Source organism: Schistocerca serialis, chromosome 3, assembly GCF_023864345.2.
Source record: "Schistocerca serialis cubense isolate TAMUIC-IGC-003099 chromosome 3, iqSchSeri2.2, whole genome shotgun sequence".
Lineage (NCBI taxonomy): Eukaryota > Metazoa > Arthropoda > Insecta > Orthoptera > Acrididae > Schistocerca > Schistocerca serialis.
In genome coordinates, this window is record NC_064640.1 from 465,326,335 (window position 1) to 465,351,425 (window position 25,091).

A 25,091-nucleotide genomic window follows, 5' to 3' on the forward strand; every position below is an offset into this window, starting at 1 on the left:
AAGCATACAGTGTGACTGGAATTTAAACAAATTTACTAAACCACAGGGTTTTAATGAACGATTCGATACCGTCTTCCACAGTACAAATGTTTGATTTTGATTCCTGAAGTAATAATTGTAAACCGTTGATTTAATCTTGAGGAAGGATAGCTGGTAAGAAAAAGATGAACTTCCTACAAGAAGAGAACAGCTCTCCGCCAAACAACAACCCAACGTTTGTGTGTATCGATAGCAAATTTTTGAATACTTGCTGTTTCATCATAGAGTATTACAAAAATTCTGGAAATAGTAGGACGACCTTTAATAAAATTAACTGATTTCAATACATCGTAAGGTACAGCGGTTTTCCACATGCACGTAGATAGACGTTGATTTAACAATGACAAGCAACAGAGGAGATTTAAGGAATCATCTTGAATTGTATTGTATTGTATTGTATGTTAACCGGGTACCTAAAAACGACGGAGAGGCTCCGTCCCCGCCGCAGCCGCAGTGGTCCACAACCCCACGACGACTACCGCAGTCCACTTCACCCCTTCACTGCCCCACACTAAACCCAGGGTTATTGTGCGGTTCGGCATCCGGTGGAACCCCCAGGGAACGCCTCACACCAGACGACTGTAACCCATGTGTTTGCGTGGTAGAGTAATGGTGGTGTACGCCTACGTGGAGAACTTGTTTGCGTAGCAATAGCCGACATAGTGTAACTGAAGCGGAATAAGGGGAACCAGCCCGCATTCGCCAAGGCAGATGGAAAACCGCCTAAAAACCATCCACAGACTGGCCGGTTCACCGGACCTCGACGCAAATCCGCCTGGCCGATTCGTGCCCGGGACCAGGCGCTCCTTCCCGCCCGGAAAGGCGTGCGTCAGACCGCACGGCCTACCGGGCGGGCAGGAATCATCTTACTACTCATGTGACAGCCATCAGTTAATTTAATGTAATACTGGAGGTGAAATAATGTGTCGGTAAATACTGTGTACAGCAAAAAATCTTGTTCAGGGGCCACGGAGATTTCGACTCGTGCGCTCTACAGGGACGTGCACGGCGGGCGCCCGGAATTGCGAGTAGCCGAGTCACGTGAACAGCAGGGCAGACTCGGGCTCTGGCGGGCCACAGCACAGCACGGCGTGCCTCGGTGTTGCTCCACCAGCTGCCAGGGCAACGGGAGTGGAGGCTCGCCCGGTAGTTCTGGCTACGGCCCCGGGCGGATCGCGCAGGTCCGGTGCACGCCTCCGATCGTCGATACACTCTGCATCTGTCTCCTTATCGATGGAGTGGTGGGACATGAGAAAGAATGCATTTATTTTATACATTAGAAACAGAGCATTGTCTTCCCGTTATCAGTCACATGAGAGCAAACAAAATTCCTTTACTACCTGCGTTTTAAGAGACAATCTATCAATAGATCATCTCCACGTCTGTTAAATATAAAGGCTTTGGAATGCATTCATATCTATGCGTCTGAGGCAAGGCCGAACCACCTAACCCTTACCTTGTAAGGCACGCAAGTTCAGAATTGTAACATGTTCTCCTAATTTAGTGATTCTTAAACCTATTGTTCTCCTAATACCGTTCACTCTTACAAATATTTTGCAACTACTATACATGCTGAGTCATGAGAAACGATACACACTTTGAGAGGAGACAGTATTCTGAACAAAAGACGTTGTATGAACTTATGTCCTGTTCTTGAAAGTTTCCTAGGAAATAAGTGAAAACAATGAGAAACAGGACACATGCAGGTGTTAGTAAATGACACTGTGATCTAATGTTTTGTTTAATTGTGTACATTTTATCACAAAACCTGTTGAGGAAACCCAGCGGCAACTGCAATGTTTCGTACGGTTCTTGTATATATTAGTTGCGTTGTTGCTCTGGGCTCATTCGTACGGTCCTTTACTTGAGCACACGTATGTAAAACAGGAACGATAAGTTCCTAGTTTAAGTTCACTCTGCACTAGTCAACTCCACAAACAGCAAACTAATGTATTAAGACAGGGTAATCCCGGCAGCCAAGATATAGTTCAAAGGCGACTGATCGAACGCCCAACATACGTTTCAGTGAGAGATTATGTCAAAGGCCGTACAGAACGCGCGAGTGAAGTGAGCATTAAAAATGTCATTAAAGCCGAATGTCGCTTTCATTGTATTCGCAAGAGAGTAGTGTGAAAAGTTCTTATAAAAAAAGCTCGAGAAGTACTTTACTCATTTACTTCAAACTTTTACATGATACTCTAATCAACATTAACGTGAACGTAATATATATATCCATATGACAATGTACAGGTGTTTTGTTAAAACCAACTGCGAGAAATGAAATGATGTGGTGTGATGTGAGATCTGTGGCTTCGTTTTCTTTCTCAGAGGCAGTTTTAACTACTGTAGAAGGCTATGTAAACTATTAGACTAATTGTTTTTCCAGTATATTGTATTCTTTCTCCTTATGTATAATTTGAAACATCAAGTGTATGCACAACAATGAGCTGTTTTGATTTGTTTCTCGCCGCCTCTTTTAAGCAAATAGAGGATAGAAGAGGACATGGACAGGGGAAGGGGAAGAGCAAACGATCATAGGAAGGGGAAAGGAGGAGATGGACAGACACAAGGGGGACGAGGAGATGGAAAGTGAGAGGAAGAAGGAGAAGATAGAAAGAGACACGATTGAGAAGGTGATACACAGTGACATGGAGGGATGGGGGGAGGAATAGGAAGTGGACAAAGAAAGAGGAGCAGGGGTTTAAGCGGCATATCCAGTTCCCATACTTATTTATAAACACTGAAGCAGTGCCGTGTTCGCTGGTAAATGTATATTCGCAATCATACCCCCACACAGAACACTCAACGTTTAATCTCACCACATTTTTACCTAGCACAGGTTCTCCAGCTGTTTAGTGAAAGTACTATGTCCCCTTCAATGAATGTCATCGCCCTTTTTAATGTATTTAAATGCCTATTTATATTTTTATCTCCACGTGTCAAACTTTCTACTCGCTTTTTAAAAATTAAAACGAAGAAAACAGCATGTTACTTTTGTAAACAGCATCATATAATCATTTCTTCAGGACCTTTTTTTATTTGGCATCTATATGTCTTGTTTGTACTGTCTTCATTCACGTTTTGTGATAGCTCTTGGTTGAAGAGTGTATTATTGGATAGCTGGTAGCCCATATGGTGCGTGGGGATCAAATCACACTAAAGAAATAAAAGACTTTCTGGTACCTACAGTACTTGAGAGAAGTCTGTAATGCCGAAAGTAGCCAATCATCTGAAATTAAATAAAGTATAATCGTGTAAAAACGAAAAAAAGGCATATTCCATCGAAATATCGAATTAAAGAAATTTAGTGTAACAAGTTAATTGCAGTTTTCTATCAATATAGTTATCGTTATACTCTTGGATACGACTTAACAAATTTATTATCTTATACCTCCAAGTTAGGTTAACTTGTTCAATAAAATTCTTCCATGGGAATATTACGCCACCGGCCGCGGTGGTCTAGCGGTTCTAGGCGCGCAGTCCGGAACCGCGCGACTGCTACGGTCGCAGGTTCGAATCCTGCCTCGGGCATGGATGTGTGTGATGTCCTTAGGTTAGTTAGGTTTAAGTAGTTCTACGTTCTAGGGGACTGATGACCACAGATGTTAAGTCCCATAGTGCTCAGAACCATTTGAACCATTTTTGAATATTATGCCACAGATAAATTACATGGTTGTCTATGTCAAGTAAATCATATACACAATCACATCAGTGAGAGTTGCTGTTACGAAATTTCAATTGCCTCTGTTCTGTACAGTAAATACTCCAAGTTATTTAGGTTAGTACTTTTCTAAAGCATTCACTAAGATTTACGATAATTAATGGAAACTATATTCTGCATGTCTACGTCTTGGTTATTTGTTTTTAACATATAGTTGCTTTGGAAATTTTTTTCAAACGTGCAGATCAACAAATTTGTGATTTCAGATGAAAGTCTCCATCACCAAGTTTCTATCTGTTTACAATGTTCGTTGATCGTCGATGCGCTGGCCAACATTGTCACTCGGCATCTTTAATATCAGTAAGTGAAAAATTCCACTTTGGCTATGCTGAAAACTGAAAATTTGTCTGTCAGAATCACAGTTCGAGATGTTGGTGGGAAATTTTCTATGAGTAAAAGGATGACCTAGGAATTGAAATACACATACACAGGAATCTCATAATTTGTATCTGCAGATTTATTTCACAACAGAACTCTACATTACGAAACCACACCCTAACAGTAGTTTTACAATCATTGGTTCTCTGACCGTCTCATTATCCCAACGAAAATGACTATACAAAGAACACTCTACTTACTATCTCTCTCATTGATCTCTTGAATAAGCAACTACGTCTTTCAGTTCCAACTCCTGTACTACTTCAAAATCCACTACAGAACAGAAAAGCATAAATGTGACTACTGTTTCATTTTTAGCTCATGCTTCATTGAACATTCTGACTTCAGCTATCTGTATTTCTGTTTCAGATACGTGTCGGATTATACGTATAACTCTTAATTTCCTTCGGGAGATGTTACTGATTTGATGAATATGTCATGAAGAAGTGAGTTTCCGTTATTATATAGAGAAGAGAGAGGAGAAGGCCTCAAATACGCTGGATGACGAATTTACAAAGTGATGTAAAGAAACTAATGTTTAGTGAAAACGATACCTGCCAGTGGAGTGGGTACTGCTTTATGATTTGGAAACCCGACATAGAATAGGAAAAGGCGAGAATTAAGAAAAAAGATTCTCTGTCTAGTCGCATTTTGAGTCTCATTCCAGAATTAACTTATATTGTAAGAATTAAATTACTTACGATAATACTTAGTGAATTGTGTTTACGACTAGCACATTCATCTCTTTGTTATGAGGATTCATTGTAACTCTCGGAGCAGAAAGAACAGTTGAATCGTCATGTGTAATAACAGTGGAAGTCAGTGAAAAGAGTATTACACTGCCTTCTTAATTTATGGCCCGAAGTAGTACAGATTCTGGGTATCTCTTGCAAGCAGGTCCTGAAATTTCAGTGGACGTGGTTGTAGTTCGCGATTAAGCCCGGAGCGGTTCTGTTGTATATAGCGCAGTAAGTATTTCATCCCTCTTACTAAGTGGAAGAATAGATGGACGCACAGGGCACATACGATAATGCCGCAAGTTACTTTACGGATAAATAAATATCTAGAGGAGTGTTCACGTTTATCAATTTCATGTCGGTTAGTTGTTGTTGTGGCTGGCCAAGACGCGTTTTCGACGCTCCTTCTGGCGGTGACGTTGGCGTAGCCCGGCAGCTGTAGTGTCGGGGTGTCATACTTCTCCACCAAGCGTAAGGCGCCGGAGGGCTGCACCACTACCTCTGGCGCCGTTGTCGATGTGTCATCCGGGTTCCGTGCGGGTACATCCCTATAGCAAAATTTAAAACACAATAATGTCTCTATCAACAAAACTGTCAAGTCCAGGAACTGTAGGTACTCCTGTACCTCCACGTACAATGGCTACAGTGAGCCAACCATTACCATGATCAAAAGTATCATTAATGTCAATATTAAAATTAAGTCAACAACCACAGAAAACACAAGGTCCGTCGACAAGTGCAGTAGCAGCAACACTCTTAACTGGTATGCGGTTCTTCTTGTCTCCAGATGTAGTGGCGAACTCGATGTTCTCGATGGTTTTATAAACTGTCTGTTTAGGCTCATTTAGAGATATTTTTCTCTTATTACGAGTATACAAAGACAATGCAGAAGGCGACATATAAGCAGATTTACCAACGTCATTATTTGCAAGTTCTGCCATATGGTACGTACGATAGGCAATAATGTCTCTATCGACAAAACTTTCAAGTCCAGGAACTGTAGGTACTCCTGTACCTCCACGTACAACGGCTACAGTGAGCCAACCATTACCATGATCAAAAGTATCATTAATGTCAATACTACACGATAGGCAATAATGTCTCAATCAACAAAACTTTCAAGTCCAGGTACATTAGGAAGTCCAGTACCTCCACGTACAATGGCTACAGTGAGCCAACCATTACCATGACCAAAAGTATCATTAATGTCTATACTAAAATTAAGTCTACAACCACAGAAATCACGTGATTTTGTCGCCGTTTAAACAGACAGTTTATAAAACCATCGAGAACATCGAGTTCACCACTACATCTGGAGACAAGAAGAACCGCATACCAGTTAAGAGTGTTGCTGCTACTGCACTTGTCGACGGATCTTCTGTTTTCTGTGGTTGTAGACTTAATTTTAGTATTGACATTAATGATACTTTTGATCATGGTAATGGTTGGCTCACTGTAGCCATTGTACGTGGAGGTACAGGAGTACCTACAGTTCCTAGACTTGAAAGTTTTGTTGATAGAGTCATTATTGCCTATCGTACGTACCATATGGCAAACTTGCAAATAAAGACTTTGTTAAATCTGCTTAATGTCGCCTTCTGCATTGTCTTTGTATACTCGTAATAAGAGAAAAATAACTCTACATCTACATCTACATTTATACTCCGCAAGCCACCCAACGGTGTGTGGCGGAGGGCACTTTACGTGCCACTGTCATTACCTCCCTTTCCTGTTCCAGTCGCGTATGGTTCGCGGGAAGAACGACTGTCTGAAAGCCTCCGTGCTCGCTCGAATCTCTCTAATTTTACATTCGTGATCTCCTCGGGAGGTATAAGTAGGGGGAAGCAATATATTCGATACCTCATCCAGAAACGCACCCTCTCGAAACCTGGCGAGCTAGCTACACCGCGATGCAGGGCGCCTCTCTTGCAGAGTCTGCCACTTGAGTTTATTAAACATCTCCGTAACGCTATCACGGTTACCAAATAACCCTGTGACGAAACGCGCCGCTCTTCTTTGGATCTTCTCTATCTCCTCCGTCAAACTGATCTGGTACGGATCCCACACTGATGAGCAATACTCAAGTATAGGTCGAACGAGTGTTTTGTGAGCCATCTCCTTTGTTGATGGACTACATTTTCTAAGCACTCTCCCAATGAATCTCAACCTGGTACCAGCCTGACCAACAATTAATTTTATATGATCATTCCACTTCAAATCGTTCCGCACGCATACTCCCAGATATTTTACAGAAGTAACTGCTACCAGTGTTTGTTCCGCTATCATATAATCATACAATAAGGGATCCTTCTTTCTATGTATTCGCAATACATTACATTTGTCTATGTTAAGGGTCAGTTGCCACTCCCTGCACCAAGTGCCTATCCGCTGCAGATCTTCCTGCATTTCGCTACAATTTTCTAATGCTGCAACTTCTCTGTATACTACAGCATCATCCGCGAAAAGCCGCATGGAACTTCCGACACTATCTACTAAATGAGTCTCTATTCATTTGGGTTAAAGGTAAAGGACTACGTGAATATGTAAAGTTTGTTGGTGCCTGGATATGCTTTTATAGGCGATGGTTGCGGAATATGGTAGAGGCATGGTGGGGTACACGAACGGTTGTTACTGATTGAAGATATGGTCTAAAATGGTTGGGTCGGTTCGGGGCCTATAATTTGGCCCCTAAGATCAGATGACTTCAATACTCTGGACTTTTCTGTATCGTGTTACCTCAAATATGACGTGTACCCCACTCCCCTGCGTAAGGCTGAAGAGCTCGAGAAAATTTGTAGTCTTAAAAAGCTTTAAGAAATGATTAGGGAGTGTTTGAAAATATTCGTAACTTACTGCAGAGACCAGTGCACTTCTGCATCCAAATGCGAGACAGTCGTTGTAATATCTCCTTTAATAGGTATGATTTGACAGTAAAACGTAAAAGCTGAAGTAATATTGTGTTTTCCGTTAAGCTTGGCCATGGGTGAAATACACGGAGGTGACAAAAGTCATGGTTTAATGATATGCACTCATAGGGGTGGCTGTGGTATCGCGTACGGGTAGTGTAAAACGACACTGCGTTGGCGAATTCATCAGTTGCACGCAGGTGATTCACGTGAAAAGGTTTCTGACGTGATTATGGCCGCACGTCTGGAATTAACTATGTAGCAGACGACCGACACGTGAGCCTTTGATAACAGCACGACATCGCATGCAGCGACTCTCCTGGGCTCGTGACCGTATCCATTTGACCCTAAACGACGGGAAAACCGTGATCTGTGCACATGAGTCTCCATTTCTGTAGGTAACACCTGTTGGTACGGTCGGAGTGTGGCGCAGTCCCGTAGAAGCCATCGAACCAAGTTGTTAACAAAATACTGTGCAAGCTTGTGGTGGCTCCAGAATGGTGCGGGATGTGTTTACACGAAACCGATCATTGAATCGAAATGGTTATGTTTGGTTACTTGGAGACCATTTGCAGCCATTCATGGATTTAATGTTCCCAAACAACGATAGAAGTTTATCGGTTGACAATGCATCGTTTCATCGGGCCACTACTGTTTCTAATTTGTTTTAAGAACATTCTGTACAAATGGAGGGAATGATTTTGCCACGCAGATCGTCCGATATGAATTCCACCGTGGATTTATGGGATATAATCGAGAGGTCAGTCAAGTGCACTGAATCCTGCACCAGCAACACTTCCGCTACTGTGGACGGCAATAGAGGCAGAGTGGCTCAGTATTACTGCACCGGATTTTCAGCGACATATTGAGTCTATGCGACTGCAAGTTGCTTCACTACGGCAGGAAAAAGGAATTTCGACACGATATTGGGAGGTGTCCCACGACTTTTTTCACCTCAGTGTATAAGCCATGTTAGATTGAGACTTAATCGAAAAGTTAACATTTCAAAGACATTTGTAGTAAGTAGGACAATATTTTGTACTGAAATAAGACGCTGTCTGTAACCACAGATTCAGAATTACTTCGCCAACGGTTCCGTTGCATACCAGTTTCTACTGGGACAGTCACGCATCTATTACCATGTGCTTTCATTGTGTAAGTCTTCACTACTAATTATGATGCTTCATATACACTGAAAGGAAAATTGGTAAAGTACATGGTTCGTTGAACCGTCTGCATTCCTCTGGTAAAGTACATGATTCGTTGAATTGTCTGCATTCCTCTTCTCTTAAAGATGATGTAATCGGGAGACGTGTAATTAACATCCTATTATGATCAACCATAATTAGGTATTCCATAATTTCTCTCATTTTTCCTTTAAAAAATATCGAAAGTTTTCCTGCCAAATCCTTGTCGAGTGTGATCGTTATCAATTTCTAATGATCTGGTTGTTGACGGAATGTTTAAGCCCAGTCTTCCTCGGTTTTGTAGGAACTGTCTTGCTCTTTCGTAAGAGAGAGCAGAAGTTTGGTATTTGATGACACGTTGATATTGTGGATGATAGAGACAAATGCAAACTCTGTTTAAAAACAGGCTGGGCAGTCGAAATATATCGTGCAGTAGACGAACCAACTATCGTAACAATTTTCCGAGGCCATTTAGGGAGATTATGGGAGTAAGCGTGATATAGGGCTCCTAGCATACAGTTAGAGTTTCCGCGGCAACTCAGCTTTTCAGCTGCGACCCTACAGTGGTTTGACGTAATGAAGTGGGAGTATGGCGGGAAGTTGTAAAATAAAAGATGTTGAGAAGATGGCGGGATATTTCGGAAATAAGGTTGGCGGGTGTTAGTAAATTAAAAATTAAAGTTTGCGATGGTGAGAAATTTAAAAAATTAAAAAGTGGAGAAAAAAATTTAAAAGGAAATCCAAGATGGCGGAAGAAGCCCAGCTGTCATTTGTCACACACTCTCTACGCCCCAATGTTCTTCAGTCAGTGAGCAGCATTTTACAGTCCATTAAAATGAAACAGCAAACCGCAATAAAGCCATTTCGGTGTTCAAAGGTGTCCTACCAACAGGTTGTAAATTTTGGGGACATCGCCAAGGAAAAAACTATTCACTGTGCAAAAAATGAATTAGAATTTAGTTTGACGTTCACAGTTAGCATCTCTTGAAGCAGCTGTTAATGTTAACCATAGTCTCATTGTATATTTATTTCCTTATATAACTTGTTATCAAGAGTCCATATGAATTTAAGACTAAGAGAGCCATTCACAACCAAGTCACTACAAGGAATATAGTGATCTGTGTTGTCCTTCAATGAATCCAACTTTGGCACAGAAAGGGGTGAATATCGAGCTATAAAATTCATTTCGTCAATTTACCCATGGAAATAAGATGTTTCATAGACGGAAAATATATCTGCAAATGTAGATTAAAGAAACAACTGATTAACAACTGCTCCTGTATCTTAGAGCAAAACTTGGAAAAAAATTAGTCATTTATACATGAAATACCTGTAAGTGATCACCATGAAACCATATATTTTTTAATAATTTGCATTCTATGTTTGTTCAGTAGCCACGTTAAACATCATAGCATTTATCGTGAATATACCTCGATGCGTCTATCGTAATGTATTCCATGTGGTGTCACCGCCAGACACCACACTTGCTAGGTGGTAGCTTAAATGGGTCGCGGTCCATTTAGTACATGTCGGACCCGCGTGTCGCCACTGTGTGATCGCAGACCGAGCGCCACCACAAGGCAGGTCTCGAGATACGGGCTAGCACTCGCCCCAGTTGTACGACGACTTTGCTAGTGACTACACTGACGAAGCCTTTCTCTCATTTGCCGAGAGACAGTTAGAATAGCCGTCAGCTAAGTCCATGGCTACGACCTAGCAAGGCGCCATTAACCGTATCTGAAGATAGTCTTATTTGTATTATCAAGAGCGATGTACCACAAGGATGGAATAAAGATAAGTATTCGAGGAGCTGCATACTTTTCTTATTAGCATTCACTAATTATCCTGTTCCAGAATTCACGCCTGTCTGCGTTAGATAGCGTGCATTTAGGCCGCCTCTAGCATCACAAGGTGTTGGCACATTTACCAACACATCATTGGCGACGAGGATGGGATAAAGATAAGTATTCGAGGAGCTGCATACTTTTCTTATTAGCATTCACTAATTATCCTGTTCCAGAATTCACGCCCGTCTGCGTTAGATAGCGTGCATTTAGGCCGCCTCTAGCATCACAAGGTGTTGGCACATTTACCAACACATCATTCCAGATGTCTGTAAATACCGCCTACTCTTTTATTTCCACGTAGATCTGTGGATGTCTACTGAGAGAATTTCTAGAACCAACTTGAAATAATGAATATAGGAAAATATTGCATCCTCATACATATCGCTACAATAGGGGTTGCGAAGGTAAGATTACATTAATAACAGCATGCACAGAGACAGTTAAGCATTCATTGTCACCATGATCCCCACGTTAATGGAATAGGAGAAAGTCATAATAATTAGTAGAATGGGACCTATACTCTGCCATGGGTTTCACACTGATTTTGCAGAGTGCAGATGCACATGGCGTCCCAGAAATGTTACGATAAACTTCGAGAGGTTGTAGAGGCTGTCTTGAGAAACAAATCGAGGGTAGGAACGCGTGTTCAGAAACGCTACCCAACAACGCTACAAAGCTGGGATGTAATAGGCGTCAGTACCTGCTACTAGGCCACCCCTTTGACAGCAAACGTTACTTTGTATGCTGACGGAGCGGAGGCAGAATTTCTTCCGATGTCGTTTGTTGTTCAATGATCGCGAATGATTGCCACGATCGTAGTGGAGAGGATGGAGCTAGCTGCTGCGTTGAAATGAATGGGATACTCTGTCGCCATGATGATGACGGTTTCGGACATGGGATTCCATCCGGTGGTGTCTTCTAAAACCTCCAATGCTTTCCGTAATACATGGGGAAAATAAACTGGAGGTGGAAACTTGTGTGGAAAAGTGGCATCTGCCAAGGCAACAGAGCAGCGCATTCACAGGAAACAAGGCCTCTATACGCAGCAGCTGGCTCCATCTTCTATACTGGTGATCGTGGCAATCAGTTGAGATCACTAAATAACAAACAACATTGCGAGATGTCCCAACTATAGTCTGTCAGCGTATAAAGTCACGTTTGCTGCAGAAGGAGTGGCATTGTGGCAGGAGCCGGTGCCTGCAACTTTGACGCTCTGTAGCTTCGTTAGATGACGCTTCCGGACACGGGTTTCTATCCTAGATTTGTTCCTCAAGGTAGCCTCTACAACCTCTCGAAGTTTTTCGCAAAATTTCTGGGACGCCCTGTAGACGTAGATCAACACTACGATCACTTGAACTCGTTATTAGGGGGAAAGGGTGTGCGATGCGGTACTACAGATTTGTACCGAGTTCACTTTGTCAGCAGTGTACGTGACTGAGGTGTTATACGACACCGAATATTGTCCTTAATCGTTGGAAAAACTCGTTGGGTTCCTACAGTTTATAGGGATTCTTCCGAATCGCTAAAATAGACAATGTGTCTTCGTTAACAATTGCTGCTGAAAGTAATTGTACTATATAGGAATTGAAAAAAATAGCATATCACCTCCCTTGTGCCCATGGGTAAACTTTCACACAGAATATATGACGGCACTTTGGATACACGGTTTGCCTGAATGAAAGTCAGGTTTGGGTCACTGACAGGTGTTATCATGGTGATACTCACATTGGAAACTCATCTGCAGAATGGCCACCTGGGAAGTCATTAGAAAAAGGAGCAGTATCTTCAACGATTGGGCGTTGTTCCGTTTCATGGAATGCTGGAAACAAAACAGAAAATACTCGTCAGCCATTTACCGCACTATAATATACTGCTCATTAATAGAGCTACCTTTGTAGAAAGAAATTTGCCTTTATCTGATTTTTCTTTGATATTATACTTACCTACTGAACAGCAGTCGTATTCGTTATGTGCAATCATTTACTATCAAAGAAGTAGTCCGTAACGCAGGGAAAAAATTACAGTAGGCTTTATTTTAAATATCTGAGAAAAATATCTTGTCATGTACATTAATGGAGGATGGCACATACTTTCATAGTGTCAGTTGATGTGCTGTTAAATATGTTACCCTGAAGTAATCCTGTGGAGAAAACTGCTCTAAACATAGACTACAGCTCCTACTCTTTGCTAATGGCATCCTGACGTCTAGCTATCCGTTAGCCCCACTCAATATAATAAATGACGATGTTGTCTAACTTTTTGTGAGACTTCAATCTATGTCTATATAAGGGGTCATTGAGAGTCCTTATTTTATGCAACAGCGAGTGGTGGTGAAGATAAACTTCATGAACGCATCGTGGATATCAGCTGTGTATATTATGTGGCAATTTCATGTCCGAAGATAGAGGGATGCATTGTAATAGGTGGGGGACAACTCGAATATTTGTTGTGATTCACTCCTACTAAACAGGTCTACCACACTATTGGTCATTGCACTGCACGAACAAGTACGATCTGTACTAGTGTTTTTTCGGCGTTTTTGTGTAACTATCAAATAAAGCAAACACTTTTCGTCGTATTTTATAGTTATTACTCACCTTGATGTGAGCATAATATCTCGAAGTTCCTACACGAATTTCAGACGTACTATTACGTTGCCATGTAGGAAGTCATGCGAGAGATAATTCGTACAGTGCTCACTATTTAGAACAGTGAGTTTATTTGAAATCAGAGCAACTAATGGAAAGAAGATCTTCAGAGAAAAACTAAGTCTGCCATGAAACGCTGAACTAAAAGTTTCCATATGTTTTTCAAATAAGTGAAATGACCTCTGAGCTGTAAATGGAAGAAAGCGTTTTGTTTTTTATTTCATTGAAATATATGGAATCTCCTGAAGATTTTGATATATAAGTGACAGTAAAAAAAGACGGATGTTAAAAGTAATTACACTTTGGGCCCACACACACGTACGCTGCCGAAGTTTCGCTGGGGAGCCCTTGTACATCCTCCGTACAGTCACTATCTCTCCCCATGCGATATCGATGTTTTTGGAGCCCTGCCGATTTACTTCGGACGAAGATATACACGCCTTGACACGGTCATGGTTCCATAGACAACCGTAAATATTTTTCCATGAAGCCATTGACTGTGATGTCTCGCAGCCGGTTAAATGTATCAACATGTATGGCGATTACTTTTGAAATTATAACAGTGAATTACTTTTTCCCATCTATATCTATTTCGTTTTCATTTATATTATCTACTAGGATCAACAGTTTAAATTGGTTTTATCCTCTTTGTGTTATACATTTACATTGTAGACTTCCCTTCTCCCGAATTACATTGACTCCTTCGACGGGTCATGTTTTGGCAAATATTTGTTCTAGAAGACTGTGCATGGGTCTCGTTACTTTGTAGCTAACAGCTTGCACATCGCAGCTTTTTGTTCTTGACGTTACATTGCCGTAAATGCCAAATGCTGAGTCTACGAAAGAGTCATTAAATATTCCAAACAGATAAAGGAACTTGGAAAGCATTGTGGTTCACGTGGTACGACCTGCGATGTATTATGCACCTACACTATCTGATCAAGAGTATCCGAATTAGTGAACATTAATACGGGGTAATTCGAACGTTTGCCTTTATGATGGCTTCAACTATGCCAGGGACACTTTCAACGAGGTGACTACGTGAATTATGAGGACTGGCAGCCCGTTCTTCCTCAAGAGTCGAAACCAGAGAACGTAGTGATACAGAACATTGGGGTGTTCTGTTGGGTTCAGGATGGCATTCTGGGTAGGCCATCAACTTCAGGAATATTATTGTCCTCAACAGTAGCCTCACAGGTGCTGCTTTATGTCAGCGTGTATTTTCATGTTGACACAAGCAATCATGGTCTCCAAACTGTTTGTCTACTGTACGCAGTATGCAATGCTGTAAATTGTGACCATCTGTTGCGCCTTTAGTATTGTCTTGGGTGCAACAAGGGGGCAACACCCTAACCGTAGAGAACACCACTACACTGTAACACCACTCCTCTGTACATCGCCATTGTCACAATTCATGGTGAATGGTAAAGTTCACCAGACATCAGCCAAACACAAACGGTTCCATCTGAATGCCATAGAAGATGTTGTGGTTTATTACTCCATACAGCTGGTTTCAATCATCCACAGTCCTGTGGCGTCGCTCGCAACATCACCTCAGGCGTCGTTTAGCACATACTACAGATAAGTAACCCCATTGTACCCCACTATACCCCATTATTGTTAATTCTCTACTCACAGACACTGCTCTAGATGGACTGCTGAAACACTGTGAAACTCATGAATGATTCCTTCCACTGATTTCATGCGTTCCTCACAATTATCCTCCGCAATGCTCGATGGTCAGTGTTCGTCAGCACATGAGGTCTACCTGGGCTTGGCTTAGCTCTGATCGTTCCTTTGTGTTTCTGTTTCACGGTCAATGGATCAACAATGGACTTGGTGAGCCATAGAAGTGTTGAAATGTCCCTAATGGATTTGTTAGTCAGGTGACATCGAATGACTAGTCCACGATCGAAGGCATTGAGTTACCCTGAGCAACTCATTCTGCTGTTCCTGCCTCTCTACTGACAACGCAGTACTCCTGCCTCATTTTACACTGGGGAGTCCGCCTCCCGTGATATCTAGTGATTAATTCCGCGTTACATAGAGCTGTCCGGATACTTCTGATCGGACAGTGTATGAATACAGCATGAGTCGTCAGTGCAAATGTACGAAAAGAGGGTTAGCTCCGAGAATATACTCAGCGTTCAGTGGATATCGGAGCTGCATGACTGAAAAAGCGGACGAGTGCCAGTATGCAGGATATCAAGGACCACCTGCACCAGTTTTTGGCCACCTTGCCTCAGAAGATGATACAACGGAATTATGAAACCCTTCCCAACTGAATCAAAGAGTGGATCCGGACCTGAAAGGGTGTAGCATCATACTGATATGTGGCCTCATACTGCCAAGTTCTTTCTGAATTTCACTTGATACTTCAGTCGCTGAAATAACATCACAACGCTCTCAACCCGTGAGGTTTCATTTAGTTTGCTCCTCCCATTCCGCACGCTAACTTTTTGTTCTCAGGAAGTGAATTTCCATTTCTCCCTCGTGCTAGGTCTGACTAATTCGCGTGCGCATGTCCGGAAGCTACTGTATCGTGCATATAAGATGATTTGAAACGACCGGCAGTGGAATCGCGTTCAGGAGAAACTGAATTCAAATTTCCGTCCTCTCACGCATTTGACTTTTCCATGGTGTCCTGAAGTCATTACAGGCGAATACAAGGATGGTTTATTTGAGAAGGCCACATAATGTTTCTTGCGGGAGTGCAATCCTGAGCTGCCTTTCTTTAGTCGATCGCATTGCAAAATTATAAAGTTAAATGACTCGTGAACATACCGAACGTATGATAAGAGTTAAATAAAAACTGCGCTATAATTACACAGTGCTACTGAACAGTTATTCTCTGAAGTTTAATATCTACAATTGTGGAGAGGTGTATCCCAGCGCAGGTATAACGTTCAGTACCTTTATCCTACAACGATGTAAGAAATTAAGTATTTACTGGCACATGATCTTACCACATTGAAAGCATAGTCTCAAATATATTTCACTTATGGCGCCAGGAAGGAATGAGTTCACAAAGAGGTGGTTGGTTCATAATCAGTTGTTCAAGTTTAAGCTCTCATGACCCTAGTTGCAAGGTTTTATCTTTTCTTACAAAATTAATCGGTCGAGGGATACGCTTTGGTGGAATGGTTGAGACCGACTTCAAAATAATGATTATTTTTGTAAGATACGAAATATGTGAGAGAATTTAACGCATCTTCAACGTGAAGGTCATTTGCATTAGAGCACTAGCTGCTGTAGATAGGAATTTGGAGGGATACATGTGGCGCCCTCGTTTGTGCTACTATCTCAGCTATAATCGGCAGAGATATGGAGTCATACAAGGATCCAAATCTGAATTCAAATTGCTTACAATATAACTTATGATATGGGACTTAAAAGTTAGTATCAAAATCAAGAACGGCGAAGATCAAGTATCTAAAAATGGGAACGATATTTGTGCTGTTGTAAAGAGACTTACCGGTGAAAAGAAGGAATGCGACGACCCAGTGTGAAGCGTCCATTTTAGATGAGAATTCCTTTGCTACGTTAACGTATGCACTGCAGGGCAATTGACAACAGACTGAGCTTTACTCTCTGCATTCACTGCCTGATGGACAGCATCTGACTCACTGGTGATTTGCCGCAACTTCCGTTGTGGAGGGCAGTGGTCCGCATTCCAAAGTTTATTACGCGTTTCCCCGCCATTATTGTCGTGACTCACGAAGCGAAGTACACATAACAGTTAATCAAGTGCGTAAGAACTCGGCTGAATTGATTTAAGGTTATATTTTTAATCGAGTTTATTAAATCTAAAACAAAGAAATATCCGACTGTCTATGTAACTTCCTTCCATTTCAGCTGGTTCCATTTTTCCAAATTCCTAAATAAATATTTTTCTTTACACTTATCTGTGTTTGCACACACTGTATCCATGGCTATATGTTGAAGCTCCAAACATTTCGCAGCAAGTCACTAAAATGTAGTGCATACTGATTACAACATACTTCGAAGCCTTGGCCAACGATCAGCTGAAAATTTGGGCACCTGTTGAATAGCATTACTGTCAGTACAGCAAAGATGTCAAAAATCCTAAAAAATTGTGAATTTTATTTACCATTCCTCAGTAATAGTTCCAGTTAGCAGTTTTACGAAACCCTGTGAAACATTACTAACAACTATCAACAATTCATGTGATATGAAGGCAACGTAAATTGTTGATTTAGCATTACGCTCTGCAAAGTTCTAAGACTGCATCTGTTGGTGGATGTGTTTCCAAATAAAATTCGTATTGTAGAACGGTGAACCATGCAATAATGATTACAGACATAAAACTTAACAGTGTAGTAATTGATTTCTGTAACAAGACAGATCGTGGATGGTGTTGAAATAGGAGGAGGAGACGTTAAAAACCAAACAGACATCGAGTACCATATTGTATCATTTAACTGCCCAATTTAATACCAGATAGCGCTAAACCATAAGAAACATGGAGATCGAAAGTTTCTTCCGAGCTAGAAATAAAATAGGAAAGAATCTACCAAATATAGTTCATAAATAAAATAAACAAAAGTATACTGGTGTCTGCAAAATACGATGTATGAGATACGTATGGCTGATAGCAGAAAAGAAAGGCAACGAGAGAGCAGTCCATGTGACACTGAGATTTTCAGTTCTGTTAATCATGATTCAATTAACTCATCGTCGTGTGTACGTTATTCAAATGAATCTGAGCACTATGGGACTTAACTACTGTGGTCATCAGTCCCCTTGAACTTAGAACTACTTAAACCTAACGAACCTAAGGACATCATACACATCCATATCCGAGGCAGGGTTCGAACCTGCGACCGTAGCGGTCGTGCAGTTCCAGACTGTAGTGCCCAGAACCGCTCGGCCACCCCGGCCGGCCGTGTGTACGTTATAAATGAATAAAATCCTTACCGGAAATGTTTGAAATTGCTCTGGATTAGTTGTGTATTCGCCTGTTCCTAAGTTCGTTTGTTTTAGCACCAACAGATACTCCTCCATAAATGTCTGTGTTTTATCAAAAATGAATACAGATTCCACATAAATCGAACTGTTAAAGGAAACTTATCTTACTGTTGAGAATCTGTATTTTCTCACTTCTTGGTAGTAGTTGCTCTCACTCGGACTTCACTGAGAGTAAATTCGTTATTAATTTCCGGAACCTGAGAACAAAACGAACTTCACATTAATACCGTAGAATTATTCTCGCAAATCATAACCACAGGAGATCAATACAAGAAGTAAATAGTTAATATCCGCAGACGAGAGCTGGTTTCAATCGAAATTTTAAAATTTACTTACGCAGACTACAATACATTGCTTTTCCTGTCCTGTTGTTAACGAAATTAAGTAAAGCGACCATAAACACACTGTAGAAAACGACGCAACGCCGCACACCCACTCCCCACCCTCTGCACACTAACTGATGTTTCTTCGGTGTGTTCGAAGGGATACGAAATTTCTTTTCTCACATCACACCACTGACCGTAAATTATACAACTGTTAGTTCATTTATACAACCGTTTTGTTGATAAAGTACAGAAATATTCTTATTTGTTGTTTATTGAGATGGCAGAGGTCGGTCGTGTGTTGATAATCCGCTTGTAGTATAGCTGTACCGATGTAAGTGCAGGGTCGAGGTAGATGGGCAATTCGCTTTAGAATGGCGGGAAACTCAAATAATGGTACAACTGGGCCAGTATGGCAACGTTGTCAGATTTCTCCCCTCTCCCCGCATCTGTCTGGCATCATATGCCAATTGCACTGTGGATAAATTGGTAATTAAAAAAATTTCAGGAAATCCATTATCATCATCTTCAGGGTAACCTACAGCTGTTGCCACTTCTCACATCGCATTTTCCACCTCTTCTGATCATGCCAGTTTCCTTCATGTGGTTATCTGTCATCCATTGCGTCCAAGACCTCTTGGGTCCAGCTTCTCGTAGGTCATCCACGTTGTCTTCTTTCCGCTGGGGTCAAACAGCCCCACTTTTCTTTGGCTACTCGTTACCATCCATCCTTTCCAGATATACATGCAATTTTAGGTGTTTCATCTGTATGGTGTCTATTATCGACTTACCGACGCCTGTAGCCTCTCATATGTAGGTATTTAGTGCATGGTCCAGTCTGGAGGTGCCATCACTTCCTCTCGAAAACTCCATCTCTAGTACAAGCAACTTGTTTCACTGACGCTCGTTTATTACCCACATTTATTCTCTGTACATAGAAATGTTTTCAACAATTGAACGGTACATCACCTGTTAGGTCCTTCTTGTTATTCTAGAGGACCGAGTTCAGTTGTTGCGGGGCCCTTCTGCGCTGTCACACTTTGTTATTTATGTCATCTTCACTTTTTCCACTTAATGACATCGTAACCCCCATTTACTTAAAAGACTTACGTCCCCTGATCTTACTGACATCAGCCACCAAACTCTCCGTGGTACTGTCACCAGCCAGTAGATATAAGGTTTTTCTCACGAATGGTGTGGGGCACCATCTGCCATATTCCTCTTCTAACTTTCGAAGCGTATACTCGGCATCATCCTGGTCTCCTACTACGATTACCTGGTCACCAGCGAAGAAAATTTTCTTCAAAATTTCATCACCCCCAGGGAATCCGTGACTCCACCCTTGATCCACCAGGCTTTAAGTACATTCTGCGCATAGCTTTTAAATAGTATCGGTGCTGTAGCACGTCCTTGGCTGCTTGGCATAGTCCATTTGTAACTGAAAACTCCGACGATTCTGAATTTCCTTCTTTGACGGACTTCGAGCAGTTTGTTTAGAACTTTTTAATTTCTTTGACGTAAATAGTTGAAACACCACTATTGGACATACTGGCCCACGGATTGTTTTGAGGTATCGTGTCATAGGCTTTCTGCTAATTCATTGGGATTAAATGGATCTCTATCTCTCTGGAAACTTTTTCACTGTTGGATTCTGTATTGGGAATATTCCATCAATATATGAGCGCCCTTGTGTAAAACCATTCTGTTCTTTAGATATTACAGAATCCGTTTCTATTCTTTGTTTTAAGACTCTCCCATATCATTACATTATTAGTGGCATCACGTTTATTCCGTGGTAATTGCCACATTACTGCCTATTCCGCTTCTTATAAGTTGAAGTAATAATAGAATTTTTCCATTCCCAAAGTATCTGGTCCCCTTACAAACACTTATTATGTATTTGAGTCAAGATATATTACACAACCGTAGGCGTTGCTTTTATTTGTTCTACGTTTATTTCACCTGGAGCCTGTGATTTTACATTGTTCACATTCTACATTAATTTACAAATTTCTTACGTGATCATCTGTTGCGGAAATGAATGTTCGTCTATTTCCTTCAAATTTTAACGTTTCTTTTATTAATTCCTTTGTCTTCTCCGTGAGCAGAGCTTGGTTATTTTTCACCCAATTCTACAAGCTTATTAGAGTAACCTTAGTACTATCTTTGTCTTCAACTCTCATTTTCTTCACCATACTTTGCTTGCTCTAGTACCACCTAGGTCTTCTTCTATATCCACTCCGACTTTCTGCCACGGCCTTTTGTGCTTCTTCTCCTTTGCTTCCTTAAGCTATTCATCAATCAGAGTGATCAGCCATTTATTATAGGCATCCTTTTTCCTTTTCCCCTATTTCTCTACTTCCTCATCCAATCATGGATTCCTTTTTTTCCCAGTCTTGTTTCCTCCCCCAGAGCTTCAAATGGTGCCTCATGAGTCGTTGCTTTAACAGATTGATACATAGTCCCTATACTATCATCCGTGATATGTGATCCCTTGACTGCCGGTCTAAGTTTACAGATGAAAAGCGTAGAAATCTTCTCCTATCTTAAAAGATTATACCGAACCTCCGACGACATCACACTTGCTAACCCCTTTTCTCTAATAGGAAAGAAGATTCTTGACAACAGTCAGTAATGGTCTGATCCACATTCGGGGCCTTGTAAAACTCCCACGTCCTTAACAAACAACCTTGTTTTCTACTATGTTATTATATACTCAATTATTGATCTTAACTTCCGTGTAGGTTGTTCCTACGTGTGTTGATGTACTGACGTATGCTTAAACCATCCAACCATTATCTTCGAAGCATTCTGTTGGCGTATGTCTATCAGGCTATCAGCACTGTCATTTAACAGATTTTCGTCATGCCTTTCAACAATGAGGCATTAGTTCTGCGCTCAGTACGTGTGTTCTGGTGTCGAATAACTAAAATTTCTTTCAGATCATTTTTCTTCTCGAACAATCGCGTCAGTTTCCGTCTTTGAGAATGAGAGCAGAAGGGTTGAAGATAAGCGAAGACAGCACTATTTTACACGAGTATTTTCAGACGTCGTTGTGGATATCGAAAAACTCGTGACCACAGTTCTTCGAGTGATTCGACAAGAAGCGTTTGCTAATATTTTCCAAAAGCTTTATACCAGGGTCAGAAGTGTGTTGTTGCTAATCGTGATTGCTTTGAAGGCCAGTAAAGGTATTTTTCTCGTAACTCTTGTTTCCATTATTTTCTGAGACCATTCACCAAAGGTTTCAGAGGCACCTTGTGTTTTATTTTCAGACAAGATGACAGAGGCTATGGTACAACGTAGTCTACCATCTAGTTTAGCAGACGAAAATACGAACGATGAATGACTTTTAGGTTTGCCGTAAAAGTCAGATCAGCTTTCTGAATTACGAGGGAACTTCTAAATGGAACTTACACATTGTTATGGCAGATCGAGGAACTTTCGTAGAATGCTGCACTACAGTACAAAGCGATGTAGATACATGACACTATTTTTCCGCAGATTCACCAAGTCACTGTAGACAACGGTCAGAGCATTGCGACATCCGTTTAATTCCTCGACGAAAGAATTCCGCTCTTTGCTCACGGAGAGATTCGAGTACTGTCGTATGAAAGTTCTCATGTTTGGAGAATCTGTTTTCCTCTAGATGTTCTTTCAGCTTCCCGAAAATATGGAAATCACAGGGTGCAAGATCTGGATTCCCGATCAGCATATACTACGTCTGTGCAGACACTGTCAAATTGTTGACGCCGTTTCACTATGAGTGGAAGCAACGTGAAGTTTGTTCATAAATCGCATAAATTTGTCAGTGAATCTGTGTCATTTAGACGTTTGGCCCGTAGGAATTGCACTATCCCGCCTACTTCAGTTACGAAGTACATTTCCAGTTCCGAGAAGTTTTACAACCACACCGCGATGCACATACCCGTTGCGCAGCAGAGCTGTCTCTGCAGGAAACCCGGAAAAAGTACTCACTTCTGACGAGTCGTAAATCTTGTTCCGCATTGTGCATAGTGTGGGGAGACATGTGTAACTCAGTTTGTGAAGTCCCTAGTATGAAGGAAGGGAGTATAAAGTGTATCAGGTCTACGCAGTCTCTCAACTTTTTTGTGGGTGATATCTCAACAACACTTCAGTGAATATTTATTTTGCGCTTCACTCTGTAAATCTATCCAGTTTTTGATACATTTCAGAACAATGATCACGTAATTTGTTTTACATTATATGTAACCGATGAGCACGGGTGCGTGAATGTGAGTGGAAATAGACTACACTAACTAGAATTTAAAGTGAGATTGTATCTTATGTATTTTTAAGGTTTCAAATTTTCATCACATTCTTGTCCAGCAGTTTTAGGAATGTGCTGACTACATTGAGAATTTAGCGCCTTAAATATGTGAACAGCAACAACAACTTAGGATCGATCGATAATCTGCTAACAAGGGAACCTCCCCATCGCACCCCCCTCAGATTTAGTTATAAATTGGCACAGTGGATAGGCCTAGAAAAACTGAACACAGATCAATCGAGAAAACAGGAAGAAGTTGTGTGGAACTATGAAAAAAATTAGTAAAATAGACAAACAGTAGTCCATGCGAAGATAGGCAACATCAAGGACCATTGAAGAATAGGAGCGCCGTGGTCCCGTGGCTAGCGAGAGCAGCTACGGAACGAGAGGTCCACAGTCTGCTTTCGGCTGCGGTGGGGCGAGGACGTCCGCTGCGCCCCGCCGTTGGCGACCGTGAGCGCTTGCTTGTGTTTACCTTCTCGCGGCGCGAGCTGTATTTGTTCCAAGTTCAGTGCGACTATGGCACACACATGGCGCCACCATACAATCAAAATTACTTTCCAACCAGATCACGCGCGTCCTCGAGCCTATGAAATAGAACAGTTCATACGCCACGATCTACATTTAGATCCGGCGACTGTCGTCGGAATACATTTTTATATAACGGCGAGCGTGGTTTATGTTAAAATGAGCAGTGCAGAGGTCTGCGTGACAGTGGTGTCTAAATACTCGAACTCTCTCAGATTCAAACATTCTGACGGACATATCGGTGCAGTGACGGTGGATCATGCAGGCATGGGCCTAAGGACTGTAAGGGTTTCTGAGCTCCCCTTCGAGGTCCCTGAGAAAGTTGTCAAGGACGCTTTCCGACCATATGGAAATGTTATCAGCCACGTTGCAGAAAAGTGGCAAACTTTCTCGACGCATAAGGTCTACAATGGTGTGCGCCAAATTAAACTTGAGCTCAAGAAACATGTGCCGTCCTATTTGAACATCGGTGGCTGTCGTGCAATCATCATGTACGACGGTCCACCGCGTACCTGTTCCGGATGTGGGCAGGAAGGCCATGTTCGATCGAGCTGCTTACAACGTAGAATTACGCAGATACCAGTGGGAGACTCCGTTTCCTCGACGGGAACGACAATCCTGCCCCTCACGTACGCTCAGACGACGATGCGCACCATAGTAGAGGACGAAACGGGCGATCAGACACATCCATCGACGTCAGCAGTACCAAGGGAGGAAGAGGAAGGACCCTCGGTGCCAACCCATATGTCGCCCCCTCCACAGCAACAACAGCAGCAACAGTTCCACGGACTCCAGACGCAACATAACATTCAGAACGCAATGGACGTGGACGTGGACGCAATCATTGTCCCGACCGCGGCTTTCCTAGCGGAAGGTGATACGACGCTGGATTGCCTCCCACATTCGGATACGGATGTCCACGTTCGAAAGCAACGTTCGCCTCGACGACGCAAGCGACGTCGGTGGACCCCTTCTGACGATTGCCTCCTACACACGGCCGGTCAAGAAGGTGATATCTCATCAGACAGCATGGATGCTGCGCCTGCTGAGGATCTAAGTGGTGTAGACGGTTCACTTGCCCATACTACGAGTGCCCAGTTACTTCTTGCACCACAGACGCAGAAGGTCGCATCGATGGATGGCGCTCCGTCTACCTCTACCAAAGACGACGTACGTGAGAGAGATTTAGGTGCCGATCAGCTACACAGCATCGTGTTGCACCCACTGCGGTCGGACGATATTGAGGAACTTCCTGAAAAGGGCACGGGTGACAGGGGAGGGGGTGGCGTTGGGGATGCCATTCCTAGTGTGAAAGACTCATAATTTGTAACGGGTTTGGTGGGTCCGGCTTCTCTTGCGGTTAGCTTTGATTGCCATGGCGTCTACCCTAGGTGAAGATTCTAGGCAGCACACCTTTCGCCTTGCCACAATCAATATCAACGCGATAAGGGCACCACACAAACTGACAATGCTACAACGCATGCTTGATGCGGCGGA

General features: G+C 42.1%; 1 protein-coding gene across 1 annotated transcript; it reads right to left on the reverse strand.

Moving 5' to 3' along the window:
• Nucleotides 1-4,970: 4,970 nt before the first annotated feature.
• On the reverse strand, nt 4,971-17,021 carry LOC126471636 (uncharacterized). Its single transcript, XM_050099870.1, has 3 exons — nt 16,939-17,021; nt 12,541-12,634; nt 4,971-5,423 (listed from the first exon to the last, which is right to left on the reverse strand). Exons 1-3 carry the CDS (start codon nt 16,979-16,981, stop codon nt 4,991-4,993), a joined length of 570 nt encoding a protein of 189 aa, XP_049955827.1. The 5' UTR covers nt 16,982-17,021; the 3' UTR covers nt 4,971-4,990.
• Nucleotides 17,022-25,091: the final 8,070 nt, after the last annotated feature.

What these genes read in the sequence shown, in the direction of transcription:
- LOC126471636 (XM_050099870.1), bottom strand. Translation starts at nt 16,981, where the DNA reads ATGGACGCTTCACACTGGGTCGTCGCATTCCTTCTTTTCACCG. An exon ending in CGCATTCCTTCTTTTCACCG is followed by an intron (nt 12,635 to 16,938) that starts GTAAGTCTCTTT and finishes TTTTGTTTCCAG; the next exon opens with CATTCCATGAAACGGAACAA. An exon ending in TCTGCAGATGAGTTTCCAAT is followed by an intron (nt 5,424 to 12,540) that starts GTGAGTATCACC and finishes ATTTTGCTATAG; the next exon opens with GGATGTACCCGCACGGAACC.